The 17,865-nt window shown below is 46.3% G+C and overlaps 1 protein-coding gene across 24 annotated transcripts in view; it reads right to left on the bottom strand.

Moving 5' to 3' along the window:
- Dst (dystonin) overlaps positions 1–17,865 on the bottom strand; it is a 415,027-nt gene that overhangs the window by 55,344 nt on the left and 341,818 nt on the right. For 18 of the 24 annotated variants that reach the window (XM_031367095.1, XM_031367096.1, XM_031367099.1 and 15 more), the window contains 7 exons: positions 10,183–10,344; positions 8,515–8,685; positions 4,874–5,040; positions 3,077–3,236; positions 2,494–2,820; positions 1,916–2,000; positions 625–866 (listed from right to left, as the gene is read on the bottom strand). In XM_031367095.1, the coding sequence (XP_031222955.1) occupies positions 625–866; positions 1,916–2,000; positions 2,494–2,820; positions 3,077–3,236; positions 4,874–5,040; positions 8,515–8,685; positions 10,183–10,344 (1,314 nt within the window). The remainder of the gene's footprint in view (positions 1–624; positions 867–1,915; positions 2,001–2,493; positions 2,821–3,076; positions 3,237–4,873; positions 5,041–8,514; positions 8,686–10,182; positions 10,345–17,865) is intronic. The other 6 variants (XM_031367101.1, XM_031367120.1, XM_031367105.1 and 3 more) reach the window with 1 other exon arrangement.

The following is a 17,865-nucleotide window of genomic DNA, read 5'->3' as shown; positions in this document are numbered from 1 at the left end:
AAAAAAAAAAAACAAAAAAAAAAACCCCAAAGTGTTTCCAGAGAAGTTTAGGGAACAGTCCATTTGTCAACGTGGCAGGAGTTTATCTTTGAAATGGAAAATAAATATTTGCTGTTTGGAGAAATAAACTCAAACGAGCTAACATGTTAAGTCATTGGCTAACAGAAGTCAAGCGAGGAGGCCTGTCATGCTGCAGAGGAACACGGCCTGCCGTGAGGACAAGCTGGCGTTGCAAGAGAGTATAGCCTCCACAACTCATGGGATCAGCGGCTGACTTGTTGCAATGAATGCTCAGAGAGGCAGTGTGCTTTTGGGATATTGGCAGGAAAATCCCCCCACGCTGATCCCATCTCTGGCAGAAATGTTTTCCCAACCAAATTACATGCCTCTGAAACGATGATCATCTTCCTTTTCCCCTTTCCCTTCCTCATTATTCTACCTCAGGCAGGAAACTACATTCCCAGTCGCCCGTCTCTTAAAGTGAATGACACGCCCTGTCTGAACAGTCACTTCACTGCCTGTTCCCACCAGGCCCTGCCTGCTACGACCACTATATCTGGAATCCTCGCAGATACACCTCCCCCCCTTAGATGACACATGTGTTGGGGATGCACAAGTGCCTACTTTCTGTCTCTCTTGCACTTGGCTCGCAGCTTCTCCTTTCAGGCCCTGAGTCTCGTAGGACAGCAGCTCCACCTCCACCTTGTCCAGCCAGTTACACAGCTCCTTGTGTGTGGACTGCAGCTGTCCGGCGAGCTGCAGAGCATGTTCCAGAGTCTTCGTGACATCGGCGCTCAACTTGGTGATGTCTTTGTACCTGGCTTTAATGGCTTCCAACTTATCTTGAATGATTAAGACTTCATCACCTAAGATTTCAAGAAGACGCATTATTTCTTATGGAAGGGGAAAAAGCCAGGGGCAGAGAGTCTCCTCAGATACTTCTGATGATAAGGTTTGGGGGGAGATGAGGAGACATTTTTCTAAAGATAATTTGACCCAAAAGATGTCCTCACTTCTTCCCCAGGATTGTTAAAAACAGAAATGTGAATAGAAAGGCCTACAGAAACTTGTGTTGCGTGCAGTGTTTTATCTCCCTTGCAAAGCCTTCTGTCTTTGAAGAATGAGGGCTGAACCTGCCAGCACTTGGCCTGCTGATGCCATGGCTTACAAGGCGGTTACGTCAGACAGATATTTAACCTTCCTGTGCTGACTCATCATTACTCACTCTCACACTTCCGGGGCTCTTTATCTCCTTCTACTTCCTTTGCAGACAGACGTAAATTATGCCCTAAGCTTCAGACTTCCAAATCAAAGTTCTAGACACTTTATTGCATGCCTTTAACCACAATGAATGATAACTTGCCCCCTGCTCTTGCGCACACATGCTGAAGCAGAGAAGGGCTTTCCTATAGGCAGAAAGAACTGCTAAAGTAACTTTGTTTCTCTGAGTTGCTCAAAAGCCTTTCATCTAGCTATTAGGTCACGCATCTGTCTTCTTAGTGCTTTCTTCAAGCTTGGAGAAATGAAACCTGTGGACTACCTTAACAAGCATCATTGCAGTGCAGGTTATCATAACAAAACGAAACAAAACAAAACAAAACAAAACAAAACAAAACAAAACAGGACCGTGTTCATCAGTCTTCCAGCAGTGGAAGACTTCTGTAGCTACAGCGCAGGCTTCTCTGGCCAGTGCCCACGCCGAATGCTTTAAGTGACACGCACAGCATCCACCAAGGACTCAAGTGAGATCCCATTTGAAGTGCTCTTGACTGACCTCCAAGCCATTCTACAGGGTGACGTCTCAGAGCAGCCTCAAAAGTCAGAAAGGGTTTTGTCTTTCTGACCCCATCCTTGAGACACCCTGGCAACGCTGCGGAATGCTGCCCCTGGATAACCCGAGCCGGAGGCACCTCACCTGTGGTTTGTTTGAGCAGTTCCAAGCCGTTCAGCAGTGCCTGATCTACACTCTGTTTCCTGAGGAGAATGTCTTCTTGTAGAGCCTAGAAGCACAGGTACCATCGGTGGGGAGGCAGGGGAGAGAACGCTTGTTAACCTCAGAGAAGGTTTAGTAGGGGAGCAGATCTGCAGAAACACTGCCTTTTTAAATGTCTGTTACTCCTCCCTGGCTCTACCTGTGTCCTCCCTGTGCTCAATCTCCCAGTATGCATGGCACTTCTCTTTTAGAATGCACCATGGGTCTTATAAAAACTGTCTTTATGGAGGTATTGGTTCCTTATGGGGGTCCTTGAATACAACAGTAATCGCACTGAATAAACAGCAAGAAAGCCAGCTAACTGGATAAATTCAATCTCATGTCACTAAAGGTGTTGTGTACACACGAGAAAAAGTCTATTGTGAGTTCAATGAATCACATGAATCATAATGGACACAAAATAATATATAACCAATAACAATGGATAAAATTAATAACAACTGAAATGAGAAAAAAAAAGAAAAAGAAAGAAAGAAAAGAAAAGAAATAAATGAAGGTACCCTGAGTTCAGCCCGCTGTCGCCACAGTGCCTCAGTGCTGTGATCCTGGACTGACAGCTTGCTCAGTTTGCCATGTACTTCGTTCAGCCAGTTCATCAGCTCAACTTCATCTTCCCCAAAAATCTTAGCATTGCACAGAGCCTGCTGGAGGAGCTCAGACCTGCTGTGACTTTTCTCTTGAATCTCAAAGTACCACACTTGCAAGGAGTCTAGCTTACTTTGCACCAAATCTTTGTCCTCCCTGGAGCTCAGGGCCTTTAAGGACTGGCCAATGCTAACGGCCTGGTGTAACTGTTTGTTGTGACTGGTGATGTCATCTTCTAAGACCTAAATAAAGTTCAAAAAAGGAAGACAACGAAACAGAACAAAACTGAAAGGGATGGAAAAATGGAAAATGTAAACAGAACCAAAAGATGATCTTTAAAAAACTGATTTAGTTTCGCAATTATGCACAATCTAACAAATGCCATGTCACAAAAACAAAACAAAACAAAACAAATCAAACCAAACCAAACCAAACAAAAAAAAACAAACCATGAAATGAATGAAGAAACCCAGGCCTCACGGGCACATGACACCTTACTTTGTGCTGTGCAATCTGCTCCTCCAGCTTCGGTGCCTGGGTTCCTATGGGTTCCGAGTTGGCCAGCTTCTTTTCTACAGCTGTGAGCCACTCATTCAGCGGCTCCAAGGTCTCATGAAACTCCTGAGCTACCACAGAGATGCCTTCCAGTTGACGGTTCCTATACATTTGCCAAGATGAAGGTCAGTTAGGAGTGGAGAACTTATAAAACTGCCAGCCAAGCTCTTCAGTTAGACCTTCCATACTACTATGAACATGGCTTCCCAGGAGTCATCTAAGGCTGGGCTTTAAATGATGGATATCTAAAGGGCATGTTAAAATAGCTCTCACCAAATAAAATTAAGAAGACGTCCTCATTCCTGAACATCATGGATTGGTGAAAGCCACCTCTGCTGAGAATAAGCCCGTCGATTATAACCAGTTTTAAAGGCAGCGGCAATAACAACAATGACAAGAAACACTGCTAAGGGCACATTTTAAGCTTCACCTTGCTATGAGCACTTTCAAATATGAAATCCATAGAAGCGAGAGCCACTAAAGCTATTTCTAACAAGATGGTCAGAAGTGGATTTTAAAACTTGAAGAACTGTGACATCATAGAAACAGAGTATCAAGTGCATTTGTCAAAAGCAACAGTTACTACTTTGTGGATTTAAATGTCAAAAATAGGTGAGCGGCTCACATTTATTTAGAAGGTGGAGTACTTTCAGAACCATGTGGCTATAGTCACTCTGTCTCTGCTGCCTTCTCCCTCTCAGGCTCCTGACTGTGCTGGGCCATAGCAGGGCATCAGATCCATCAGCCTAGCTGAGAGTTCTGTGTCGAAGTCTAGCTGCTGCACTATTTTCCTGACACATTGATTTTTTTTTTTTAAGGGACTAATACGATCTGGGAATCGAGGTTCATATGAAGCTGAGAGGAATTTCAGAACTGGCAGCAAGGACAGAAATACAATTTCCATTTTTCATTTGTTTGTTTGTGCAACAGGATCGTATTACATAACCTTGGCTGACCTGGGATGCTGTGCAGTTCTTGGTGGCCTATAACTCAGAGATAACCCGCCTCGGCCTTCTGTGTGTCCCGTCACACCTGGCTCCATGTTATCATATCCCAAACTATTACCAAGCAACAGTTAAAGACCTTCCCCCTTCAGTTTATGTCTGAAGAGGTAGGAATTGCTTTACTGTCAGCCCGATCATGCATGTAGAGAGCTGGCTGCCCGCTCACATAGCTACTCCCAGTCGGAGTATCATGGCAGACAGGCTGTGACTCTGTAATAACAGAATTGGGAGCAAGAGCCCAGAAGAGCCACAGTCTAGCCCTCCCTCCTTTACAGAGGGAGAGGATCGCCCACTGCTTCACTCCTTTCTAACCAACTCCTCCCTTAAAACATGGCCACTGCTTCCCTGTCTCTAAACGTCCTCCTATTATGTGCTCCCATCATACCCTGCATCTTTACTTCAAAGCATCACTCTTGTCCTTGTTTCCCATTGGCTTTGAGTCTGTTAGTCTGCACCTGTCTGGGGACAGAGGTGATCGGTCTAGCTCATCCTCATAAGCTAACACCTAGCTCTGTACTGACGCAGGGTAGGTAGAGAATGATTGTGTCTCGCACAAAAGAATACATTACCATCCAGGGAAAATGCTTTCTTAATGAGCAGGGATGCGGCTGGTGGCCAAAGGACATCAGAAGAATAAGGACCAGTGAGCCACAGCCTTGTGACAAACAGATGTGGAGACGTGGACTTAAAGGCAAGCATTACCCCAGCCCACAGCCCTGAGCATGCTGCTGGGTACCTTGCTTCAGCTCTGCTAAGGAGCGCTTCCCATCTGCTGTCCAAGAGGCTCAGCTGCCTCGTCAGCTTCACCCTGTCTGCAGGCTCTGCCGAAGCAGCGATTTTCTCTCCTTCTCGTTTGATCACATCTACTGTAGACTTCCGGTCTTCCAGCAGTCTTTGCAGAAGCTTCAGGCAAAACATGCAGTGTTTTTAAAAATAGGCAGAAGAAGGTTTAAATAAATGTAAGGTAGAATGCATCTTGTCTATATATTTGCATGGATAGACATGGGAAAAAAATGAGAAGTGGGGTTTTAAAAATAATCCATTTGGGAGCAATGAGAGGGCACCTCAGGTCAAGGTGGCTTGCCACCAAGCCTCGTGACCTGAGTTTGATCCATGGGATCTGCAGGGTGGAAGGGGAGAAGCGGCTCCTGAACTTGTCCTTTGACCTCTACATGCATGCCAAGGCGCAAGCAGGGCACATAAATAAATAAATGTCATTTTTTTTTAAAGCCTCCAAAGAAGAAACAGAAAGCGTTTGGTTGAATGACTGCAGTGTCAAGACACTGAGGTGTGGCTTTGACAACAGACAACCCTTACTGATAAGGCCACTCTGATCTTTGAGATGGATTTCATACAAAATCACAGAGTGGAAGATGCATGTAGGATAAGCAGACTGAACCCTGGGAAAAGTACAACACCCTCCTTACAAAACAGGGCTGCCCTAAACATCCAGCGGTTATCGACTCTGCCAAAATAACAGACTCCTGTCAGTCAAAACTCCGCTTCACGTGAGGCAATGCATTATAGGCGGGCAGGTTAAGAACAGACCACGCCTGCAGGTCTGAATGTTCCTGGCCTTCCACTGGAAGGAGCGCTTTAAACCCCGTGAGGACTGAAACTTGGGCAGAGCCCTCAGACACCCAAAAAGGAGAGAGTGTGCGTGCGCTGGGTTCTCAAGAACTGCCAAGTGGACTAAGGTTTCAGGACTTAGCAGTTAAAAGGAAATTCAGTCTAAATCTAGCTGAGTGCCACACTCAGTCACCTTGCCCTGACTAATCAAAGGGAATCACACGTGAGTAGCTGCACACATAATAAGCGCTGGGCTCCAGCAACTAGATGCAGGAGCTCAACCTGACAGGCCTCTGCTTGCTTACTCTGATCCTGACAGATAGCTAAGGAGTAACAATTTAACAGTTACCCAGAAGTAACGTGCTAGAAGAGTACGCTGAGATTATGACCACGGAGGAGGAAATGAAAGGGAATACATATTTCCCAAGGGAAAGGATCACAGATGTTCTTGACACCGTTCAGGGCATCAGATAGTAAACAATGTGAAGTCTGTAAAATACACACATGTATCGTGTGTGTGCGCGCGCGTGCACACAAGCACAGGAGGACAACTTGAGAGTTTTGTCTCCATGTAGGATCTGAGGATTGGTTGTCAGGCTTGGTGACACGCCCTTTACCCACTGAGCTATCCTGCCAGCCCAGGTGAGTTACTTTTGGTGAATTGGAATAGAAAAACCTTTGGCAACTAAGAAGACAAAGTCAGTAAATGGGTTTTTGCTGACTAAGCATTAATGACCATCCCTGGGAGAATAACTCAGTTGATGGTAGCACTTGTATTATTAAAAACCACACCGAAACACGGGATTTCCAGGGTGTTTCCTTACTCCTCCTTTTTTTGCTGTCCGGTCCTGGAGTCTGAACTGGAGCTTCCTGCATCCTAGGCTACTGTCTTACAACTGCGCCACGTCCCCAAGCCTCTCCCCCACTTTTAGATTCCACACAAGCTCCCTCTGAGTTGTTCACTAGGCTGTGTTCCTGTGGGCCTAGAACTTGGGACCCTCCTGCCTCTGTCGGCGGCCAAGTGGCTGGGATTACAGGTCTGGGCCATGAAGCCTGGCTTTCTTTCTCCTACTTACTTCCTAACTGGCTGAAGTTTTCAGAGAATTTGTAGAGCGCTAATGTGTAATGCAGAATTAAAGGAAGCAGTAAGCTGGTAAAAACCTGAGCCCAATGTAGACTTTTTTAAAAGTCATGTTTTAGTACATATGTGCACTGGAAAACAATTTACTCAAACTAATTAACATAGCCAGTAGTTCCTCTTCTCAAATTTGGTATTGTATTGAGGATATTTAAAATCTTTTGGCAATTTTGAAATATAACATAGAGGGCTGGGCTATAGTTCAGTGGTAAGGCACTTCTGGAGCATAGCTGAACTCCTAGGTTCAATTCCAAGAAAGCACACACATGCACACACGCACACATACATAGAAATGTTGTTGTTATTATTGCCTGCTAGCTAAATTAAGCCAGGACTTGCTACATTAAAACTTGATTAAAGGGGTTGGGGAAATGGCTCAGTAAGCACACACAGACTTGCTCTACAGTCACGAGGACCTGAGTTTGAATCCCCAGGACCCACATAAAGAGCCAGGCAGGATTGCATGTGTCTGCAATCCTAACATTCCCCAATGGATAGGTGGAGACAGAAAGATTGAGAGAATTGCCAGTGAGTCAGGCTGTAGCAGCGAGCTTCTGGTTCAGTGAGAGACCCTGCCTGGAGAAAATGAAGTGAGGGCAGTGAGCCTCTGGCTCCATGGGAGGTCCTGTCTAGAGCCTCTGGTTCCGTAGGAGACCTGGTCTATAGTCTCTGGTTCCGTAGGAGACCCGGTCTATAGCCTCTGGTTCCGTGGGAGACCCCGTCTAGAGCCGCTGGTTCCGTGGGGGACCCCATCAAGAGGAAATAAGGTGAGGAGGAAAAGAGGAAGACCCCTGAAGTCCTGCGCTAGCCTCTGCATGTACCCACGCATACATACACAATTTTTTATTACAATTTTATATATAACAATTCAACTTCAAAGAGTTATTAACCTTCTCCCCATGCAAAAAGTTCTGTAGGAGGACACCTCACTGATATGCCACCCAGTATGCCTTTTTCCACGTGTCATTGCAAACTACGGCTGCTAAATCACTGGAAATGTCATTCAGTGTTCCATGTCTGACCACTACACCACGATGAACCCTGGAACTGCACATGTTGTCTCAAGCAGTCCTCTATCAGCACCAGGACATGCGGCAGCACGTCCCCAGGTGCGTGAACAGAGGATCAGAGTCCTTTGCGCTCAGCTCAACTCCGAGAGAGAACCTGCTAGTATTTACTCTATACAATTCCCGTGGCTAGATCTCATGTATTTAGGCAACAATGATATTCCTGTCCAAATGCCACCCAGCCGGTGAAGCATTTCTTGGCTGTTCTATTTAAAGCTGATCACAGGATTCTTCTTCTACACTACTTCCTGCCCTGAGCCCCAGCTCTGTCACAGCTAGATCCCCACCTCACCTCTGCTTTGAAATACTCTAGGTTACACATGGACTTTGTTTACTGGCTTTTCACAGCCTTTCTTTCCCATTAGACTTTATGTTCAGTGGGGGACTCTTACTGTCTTCATTCAGGGTTGTATCTCCTGCAGCTAGACCCACACCTTGACCAGAGTACACAATCAGCAAGTGCTGCTTGAATAACTGATAGTATCGAAAGTGGCAAGAACACGTTACTGTGAGTGACATCCTGTTACTATAAACAGGGAGGCAGACTTGGATTGTCATTTTAAAGATTTTATATGAAACCGAATAAAGGCATCGCTAACTTACCTTCTGCTCTTGTATCTGGGCCTTCACTACTTTGAACTCAGCGGATGGAGGCTTCTGATTTGCCACAAGCTCCTCGGTGTCTGCCATCCAGCTGAGCAGGGACTCCAGGGCATCCTGGAACCTTCCACAGTGTAGCAGGGCCTCCTGCAGCTGGGATGTTCGCTGAGCCACCTGTTAAGTTCCAGTTGTCTCAGCTTATTCACTTGTTTCATGAAAGGAAGAAAGGAAGGAAGGAAGGAAGGAAGGAAGAAAGGAAGAAAGGTGGAAAGAAAGAAAGAAAGAAGGGAAGGAAAGAAAAAAGGAAAGGAAGAAAGAAAGGAGGGAAGAAAGAAACCTGCCCACCCGACACTACTTCTCATGATTATTCCTAACTTGGCTACACTTTCCCTTCCCCTCTGTGACAGTTTGTATACACTCTGCCCAGGGAGTACCACTATTAGGAGGTGTGGTCTTGTTGGAGTAGGTGTGTCACTGTGGGCATGGGCTTTAAGACCCTTTTCCTAGCTGCCTGGAAGCCAGTCTTCCCCTAGCTACCTTTGGAAAAAGATGTAGAACTCAGTTCCTCCTGTACCACATCTGCCTGCATGCTCCCATGCTCCTGCCTTGATGATAATGGGCTGAACTTCTGAACCTGTAAGCCAGCCCCAATTAAATGTCCTTATAAGAGTTGCCTTGGTCATGATGTCTCTTCACAGCAGTATAATCCTAAGACACCCTCCTTTTCTTTCTTTCTTCCTTTCTATCCCCCCCCCCCGTATATGTGTCTGCGTGCCTACACACACAGAGCACCCACATGTGTCCTATGGTGCTTTTCCCTCTGTTCATAACCAGATGCTGGTCTCATACCTTGCCACTGTTGCTATGCCAAGCAGAGAAAAGTGACAGAGTGGCAGCCAGGTGTATGGTGGTGGAGCTACTGACACTCTAGGGAGGGCTGCAGAGCCTACTCTGGGCTTTCTAGGGAAGGCTATTCTGGGCTTCCTGCTATCACTCCATCTCCTAGCTGCATCTCCTTCCTGCTATCACTCCATCTCCCATCTCCTAGCTGCAAGCGGTCCTGGGTGATGCTAAGCTGTACAGGAGTGAAAGTTTAATGCCACCTGTGATGGGATGGGTGTTCGTGGTGATTCAGGGGGTGAAGGGGGTCACCCATACTCTAGTAAGTAACCCCTCAATTGTACCCCATAGAATAAATCCAATAAACTCATTGGTCTCATCAGGGTGGACTTCAGTGAAATCCCATGCTGGTCTGCTGTTAGTGCCCACCAGGGTGAATGAGCATTCATTCTATTCTCCACAAGAAAGGTTAACACAACAGGGAGCCTGCATCTCCACGCGTCAGGGAGTCCCGGGGCAAATAAGCTACCATGGCACGAGGACGCCCTTTCAACACAGGGCTGTCCACGATGGCTGTCTCCAGCACACCTGCTGGGTCTGCAGCTACCTCCCTGGCAAAGGTTGGGATTGTGGTGGGAGAAATCCCATTTCAACCCATGAACATGATTCATTCGTGTCCCATGCTGATTGCCGTGGGCCAGTTAGTGTACAACATGAGAAGAAGAAGAAGAAGTGTGTTTGGGTGTGTGTGGCTACTGGCATGACTATGATTATTAGTCATGAGGAGTGATAGCGAAAGTTGCTGAGGAGTAGAAGGGGCCGAGCGACTACCTTCTTATTGAGAGTCTTCCACCGCGTGTTGATGTTGTCCAGGTCATGCTCCAAACCCTGAGTGCAGGTGTTTGCAGCTGCGCTCTGAATAAGGCCTTGGCCTAACCAATTCACATCTTGCTGCTTCACTTGCAAGGGTTCGATTTCTTCTTTCTGGAATACCTGCAGGTTGGGAGGATTGTAAGAGTTATAGCGTCTAACGACTACCAGACACGTATGAAGACTATGGACTTATTTATTACGTAATTGAAACTGGCAACTGTTGCTGAAGTGAACTGTTGGTACCAAGACATCACTTACCATTCATTACCTTGTGAGTATGAAATATAAACGTGAGGCATTTAATTATAGATTCTACATACATTTAGGAAGATCATCTACAAACCCAAGATGAGTATCATGAAATTTCCTATTATCTCAGTTTAACATTGATAAAAAATACGCAAGAAAACCCCACTGATGAGCAAACGGCAAACTGAGGATGCCTCCAGGTCAAGGAATTCTCATGGGGGCTCATAGAGATCCGTGCAGGGTGGAGAGCTGGCTCCTAAGACTTGAGACTCAGATTAGAAGTGTAGACTCACTGGCAACACAACAAAGTAGGTCAAGAGGCCAAGAACGTGCCTGCCCAAGGGGCCAAAACCCAACAGAGGCAAATGGAAAAGCAGAGGCACGTGGACACAGGGCCAAATGAGGACTTCCATAACCACCACAGCAGAAGACCCAGGGAAGGCGTGAGGTGGCACAGGATAAGACTCATATGCACCTGGTGGACCCAGAGACCCAGAGAAGGGCTAGAGCTGACCTGGAACAGTACCTGACCCTGGGAGGAAGAGTAAGGTTTGGCCCTGATTATCAGTTCCACACAGGGAAATCATCCTTCACACCTACCAGGACATAGTCCTCTCCGGAACCCTGGGCCACCTCCACTGAAGGAAGAGGGACTTGGATTCTGAACATAAAAACAAGGAAGAAAGGCTCAACTCACCAATGTCAGGCTCGTGAGTTGTAGTGCAGAAACAAGACCAGTTTAAAAGAAAAAAACAAACAAACGAAAAACCACTTAATAGGTCTTTCCCCAAGATCACCAATCCGAGCATGGCTCCCAGTGGAAACACCTGGGAAGAACTTGCAGCGGAAGAACTTGACAGAATCATTACACTATAGTCAAAGAACTCAAAGAGGCTATGAACATACCCCAAAAGAACACAACAAAGAGCTGAATGAAAAAGAAGTGAGCTTATTTCCAAAATACGAAAATAGGATCCAATAAAGACATACAATTGCTTGAGAAAATTCAAGTTGAAATGATGATAGTGGGGGGGGGAACCCCAAGTCAGCGTGATGGCCCAGGGAATGACACTATTAGGAGGTGTGGCCTTGTTGGAGTAGGTGTGTCACTGTGTGCATAGACTTTAAGACCCTCACCCTAGCTGCCTGGAAGCCAGCATTCTGCTAGCAGCCTGCAGATGAAGATGTCGAACTCTCAGCTCCTCCTATACCATGCCTTCCTGGATGCTGCCATGTTCCTGGCTTGATGACAATGGACTGGACCTCTCAACCTATAAGCCAGCCCCAACTAAATGTTGTCCTTTATGAGACTTGCCTTGGTCATGGTGGTCTGTTCACAGCAGTAAACCCTACCTAAGACAATCAGTGCGTCACATTTAAACATCTTAGTAGGAAGCTTTGCCAACAGAATGGAACACATGGATGACAGGGCAGGAGTTCCTGAAGGCAAGGGAGAAGAATTAATCATCCAATAAAAGTCAGTGACTTAAAAAAAAAAAAACATGAACAGAACATGAGCCAGCGTTGGGAAACTATGAAAAGACCAAACCTCGGAGTTACAGGTATAGACTGAGGAGAAAAACCCTACCCTAAAGACACACAAGAGATTGTGGAGGCAGGCATGACTGAAATGATAGGGCCCTGCACAGAGACCTGGACCCAGACATCAGCTGCACAGCATCTCTGGTTGATCTTTGTCCACTACTATCTGGGAATCTGCTGTCAACAGCTCCCTAGTACTCTTATCTTCTGTCCACGCTATCCAGCACATGGTGTCTCAGTTGCCTGTGAGTTAGGAAGGATGCACTCTACGTTAGATTAAGATGCCAGTTCCACAGAAATCACTCCTTTGCTGATGACAGTTACAGTTCTATACCCTGGGTCTGCTACAGTACCTGGATAGTAATTTGTACTCAATAGTTATTTGCTAAATTGGCATCAACACAGAAAAGATACAGCTGTCTTGGGAGGACGCTATCAACCGCTTTACAGGTAACATTGAGGGGAACATGTCAATTTTCCCCACGGATAATAGAAATATGTATAATGCTGGGCCTGGAGAATGTCACGAGAAAAAAAATCAATTATTTTTAACCTGGTAATGAAATTTTACACAGATATTAAGGTAAAATAAAGTTTGGGGCTCTGAGTCATTATACTGAAGCACAACATAAAATAACTAATGGCTGTATAAACAGAATATAAGGAAATATAACAAAGACAGATGTATTTTAAAAATACCTCAGGAGAGACAGGTTGGAAAGCAACTGTAAAGGACATGGGGCGGGGGGCAAGGAGACAACTCCCCAGCCCCTGACCCAGTGTTTAGCATGCTGGGTAGTTCTACTTTTACTGTAAGGACAAATACATTGGAAATAGCAAACAAACGAGCCACTGTTTCCTCTGAATGTCCCCTGGTAACAAAAAGTTCAAGCTGCCTTTTCCACTGAAAATGTATACTGACCTTCCCACGCTGGCTAAGGGTTTTCTATGTCAAAAGAGCAACGATAAGAAATTAGTTGGATGTAATGAGGTTGGCAAAATCCTGAGTTACCGAGAAGAAAAGTTCAGGCATTGTTGTAAGTTTTCAAAAAGGTATAATTTACTGAGCGTGTCCACAGAGGACTGCCACGGGCAGTGACTAAGGGCTTTGGCATGTCGATGCTGTTTCTTTTCTACGGAACGTTCTAAGTTACCACCTCCAGGAGCTGAGGAGGAGCTTTGGGTTGTGTTCAACAACTTACAAAGAACTACGCACAGGGTCAAGAAAACGGGCCCATTCTTACATCCCTGGTACAGTATATGATGCTTCTGGGAAAACCTTGTATTTCCCTCTCAGTTTTCAGGACAAAACTCTTACTCATACGGATGTTCTAGTAAGCCGTCTGCAGCTATCCTGGCTAAATTGAGGGTTTCTACCAGAGCAGGTCTGCAAAAGCCAGTGACCATTTTCTAAAACCCTTCAAAATGACTACGGCTACCAGCTAAGTTAGGACAAAACACAACAAACAAGAACAATTCTTCGCACGAGCTATAACATGTTTTACAGGGAGAAGGCATTTTGTTAAACCGTTTAAGTTAGCAGAGCACTAGCTGTATGCTCAAGGAAAGGTGTGGCCAGCAGGACGTAGAATGAGCAGAACTCTGATCCTGTGTACATCCCTTATCTCTTAGGAGTAACAAATACCTACATTCTCCCTCACATTTACCTAGAGGCTCGTAGAACACAAACACAGAGAACTTTTAAATAAAACGAGGTTAACTCTGAGGTGGATTTTACCAGGGAAGCCAACGGAGAGTACCAAAATAACTGAACTTGAATCTGAGTGGGAAGAAAGAAAATTACAGGCTTGACAGACAACCTCCACTTATCCCGGGGCTGCACCCTTTACTCTCTTACCTTATCTGCAACTCTGAAGAGTTAGAGTCTACAATTGCCTGAGAAAACACAAAAGCTTTCCTCTCTTGTGCGGGGCTCCTGTAAGCTGGCAGGGTGCAGGGCTTTTCAGGCCACAACAGCATAATACTGTGTTTGTACCTTTATGACTAAGCCTGTTGGTGCTTAATAAACTCAATACAACTGCCCTTATACGGCACTGTTTTAAACCACTGTTTGTGCAAAAATCTAACCCTGAACCTTAATTAACAGTGAGGGGAATTCTGCATGAACCTGTCTGCACCACCACATCTGGGAAGGATCATTCCCTAACAATCCCTAACTAATTTGTCCCACCAATGGACTTATCTATGGCTGGCATCTGGCGAGGTGCTAATCAAAGCCCCAAGATGAATGTCTGCACTTGACCATTTTAGAAATCATTCTTGACCACTCTGAAAGAGAACCACGAGTGGCTGCAACCGCAGGTTTTCAGTCCCATTAATTACCTTTACCAACTGAAAGCCATTGCAGACGGTGTCTGGTGATCCTGCCTGGACCCCTGTTTTCCTGGGCCCCGTTTTCTTTTTTCCTTGTATGAATTGGAGAGGGCTTTTCCTCTGGGTCACCTCTATCTCCTGGGCAGAGAAGGGAGCCTCTAGATTACCCTTAGGCGCCATGTTGCTTTCTTCTGAATCATATTGTGGCAACAGTATCACATTTTCTAGCAAAGGTGTGTTAGCAAAGTCTGCCAGCTGCTCCCCTAGGAGGTCTGCGGGCGAGAGGTCTAAATCCAGAAGGGGCTCCTTCCTACATTCCCTACTGTGTGCTGTGGTTTGGGACTCCCCCTGCCTCAAAGTTTTCTGGTCTTCAGAGTTGGAAATCCACTTGTTTGTCCCATCTCTGGGCACAACCAACGCACTGCTCTTCCTACTCTCTCTCAGCGGGTTGTGCGCACAACCGTTTTCACTATGGAGTGACCTTTGACCGTCCACACACTTGCCCCCCCTGAGTGGAGAGGCATCCTGCAGAATCGTTTGGAAGTTGTCACTGGGGTGGGCACTTCTGCACGAGAGCAGTGGGATTTTCTGTTCACTGACAGAATTAGCAGAGAAAAATGGCCTATCTTGCTCTGAGGTATGAATATCTTCAGCAGAGGACAGGCTTCTAATCTGTGGCTGCTCTCCACTTACAATGCCCGGCTTTTCTTCTTTCTCAGCTGGGGGGCTGCATAAGCCAGAGTCGTCCTCTTCTGAAGTTTGAGAGTTAGTACCCCATCTGCACTTGCTGGCCTTCGAGACAGCATCTGACGCTTCAGAAGGCTCAACAAAAGAACTTTCGCTTTTGTTTGCATAATCCATAAAATTGGCGGGGACAAACATCCGCCAGGACCGCCTGTGTTCTCTCTTTTCTGCTTGGGACTTGGGTTTGGGTAAACCTGTGCTTCGAATGACGTCACTGTTTAGTTTGAGGGCATCAAAGATCATCTTTTCATCTAGCTTGTTAGCTTCCCGACCCCTCAGCTCAAATATGCTGGAAGAAGAAAGGGCACCGTTGGAGCACAGAGAGCTAACGTCCAATGTCCTGTGGCTGTAGGGTAAAGTCCGATCTGTGAAATGCCTAGAAGACAGGCTACCTTTGGAACCGGAGTCTATCTGTTCGTTCAGTCTCACCGTGTCATAGATGGACCGCTGTGGGACATAACAGTCCTCAATATTCAGGTCCTCCTCCTCTTCCCCCTTCCCTACGCACGGAGGGTTCTGGCGTAAACAGTCTGGTCTGCTGAGTGGTTTCCCCATTTCGCAGACAGTCAAAACAAATATCGCAGCTTTTGACATGGAGAGGAAGGAATTCGGTGGAGCGTTTTTCCAAGAAGGTCTATCTGTGAAGAGAGCTGTGACGCATCCAGAAAGGATAAACATCGAGGCATAGTGCCTGAGGTGTTGATGGTTAGGATCAGTGCATCAGTATGAAAATGAAGCTACCCTTTAACCTGGTTCTAAGAAGTAAAGTGCACCAAGACAGCACATTTAGCTCCCTCCACCTCCTGAAATTCCATAAAGTTCCCTTTCACTCAGCCCAAGCAGACACACACAAGTGCACAGCTAACAGTGGCTTAAATGCCCGAGAGATTCTGCTGTGAGTCCGTTTCTCATTGTACTCTAATTTTGCTTGAGGTTTCCAGATTAAAATTTCCAAATGAGCAAGCGTTTTAACAGGCTGGATGTTAACTTCGGCAGAACTCTGGCTGACTGTAATCCACTTAAAGATGTCCTGTGAAACTCCATTGTCCTTTACAGATGAACAACAGCTTCAGAAAATATAGACAAACATCAGGGCCATGTATTGTTCAGACTGGAAGGCACAGCGTGGCTCTTTGGAGAAAAATAAGTTTGATGTTCTAAAAAAGTTAAGATTTTTCTTTTAGCTGGGAGGGGAGCCATACATAAATAAACTCAATCCAAAAGGCAGTTTTTTTTCTTTGAGGTTATCCAGAATTACCCCAAGAGTAAAGAGCCGGGGCATTAGAATCCAGCAACCATTAAACAGTCAACAGGCTTACTATAACAAGTTTCTCTTTCAAAATAAAAAATTTCCCCCAAGATTCTTATCTGATCTTCCTGAAGAAGGCTTATTCCACCTGAGGCGGCTGCAGCTCAAACTCCGGCCTTTCCTCCGAGGCACAGGCTAGCTGGCATCCAGCTGAAGCCCCAGCCGTTGCCCTGTGGCCCGGCAGGCTGCGGCCGCTCCCGCCGGGGCTCGGGCTGCGTCGGGGCAGCGGGGCCGCGCAGCACACCCAGCCCCGGCGGCATCGATCTGATCCGGCGCGGGTCGCGGACGCCTGCCCGCTCGCTCCGCTCCGCTCGCCGCTCCGCCCTCCCGTGACTTAACTTCGTAGTCATCCTGCCCAACTCGGCCTCTTCCCTAGCCCGGGGCGGTTCCAGGGGGAGGAACCTCGAGGCTGTAAAGCAACAGCTTGGTGACATCAGCGCGGAGCAGGCCGGCCGGGGTCCTGCATCTAGGAGAGGGCAGCCGGGTTCAGATGTCCCGGAGGGATCCGAGGGGCAACGGAGGCAGAACCTGACAGGGGCGGCGCAGGGACAGCCGTTCCCACCGCTGGCTCAGAGTGCTAACACAAAGTGGGGGATGTGGGGGTGGGGGTGGCCAGGTCCCTGTCCTTCAGCTGGAACCACTCTCTCGCCGTCACGAATCAGTTTAAGCAGGACCAAGAGGCTTACTTTGAAGTTGAGTGTTTTATCATTTCTCTTTAAAGGCCAATTTCAAAACCGACTGTTCTGCACATTAGAAGACCCCCACGGGTACCTCGCCCTAACACTGCTGACATGAATATTTGTAGTTACTAATATCCACGCAGACCTCTTGAGATTAATGCAAGGCCCAGGCAAGCAGAACGCCTCGAAACGGACTGGTTCTTTAATAAAGTCACAGATACAGATTTTTATCTGCTCAACAAATGTTCTTATAAAAACAAGGTTTGTGTGTGTGTGTGTGTGCGCGCGTGTGTTTTAAGTTCAGAGAGCCAAACCTTAGCCTTTTTTGGCAGAAGTGACAAGACTTATTTAATAAACCCTATCCATTCTTTTATGAAATAAAGCAACACTGCCAGAAAAATAGGTAATTACAGAGGCAGGCGGACTTAAAAAAAAATCTCATAAAGTAATCATTCGTGAACAAAATGTGGCTGACCTGACCCCCAGGCGAAGAAAATAACTGTGGGGTAATTTACCAAAAAAAAAAAAAAAATTGTGGGGGAATTTCTGTACTTTAAGCATTCCGAAGTTATTTTATAAACCTGTAAGCTGAAGTAAAATACATTCACAACTAGAACTCACACTAAGGGATGTGGGCTCACCGCTAAGTTGAAAAGTACATTTCTATAGATATTCATAAAGAAAAATCAGGTAAAGAATAGCCAACAACATCATGACACTGATGTCCATTGTCACGGTCCAGAGCTGAAGTGTTTCAACAAAGCGCATGGATCTGGGATGCGT

Source organism: Mastomys coucha, unplaced genomic scaffold, assembly GCF_008632895.1.
Source record: "Mastomys coucha isolate ucsf_1 unplaced genomic scaffold, UCSF_Mcou_1 pScaffold14, whole genome shotgun sequence".
NCBI classification, from domain to species: Eukaryota; Metazoa; Chordata; class Mammalia; order Rodentia; family Muridae; genus Mastomys; species Mastomys coucha.
Note: the sequence above shows the minus strand (reverse complement) of the source record. Positions and strands in the feature narration are given on the sequence as shown.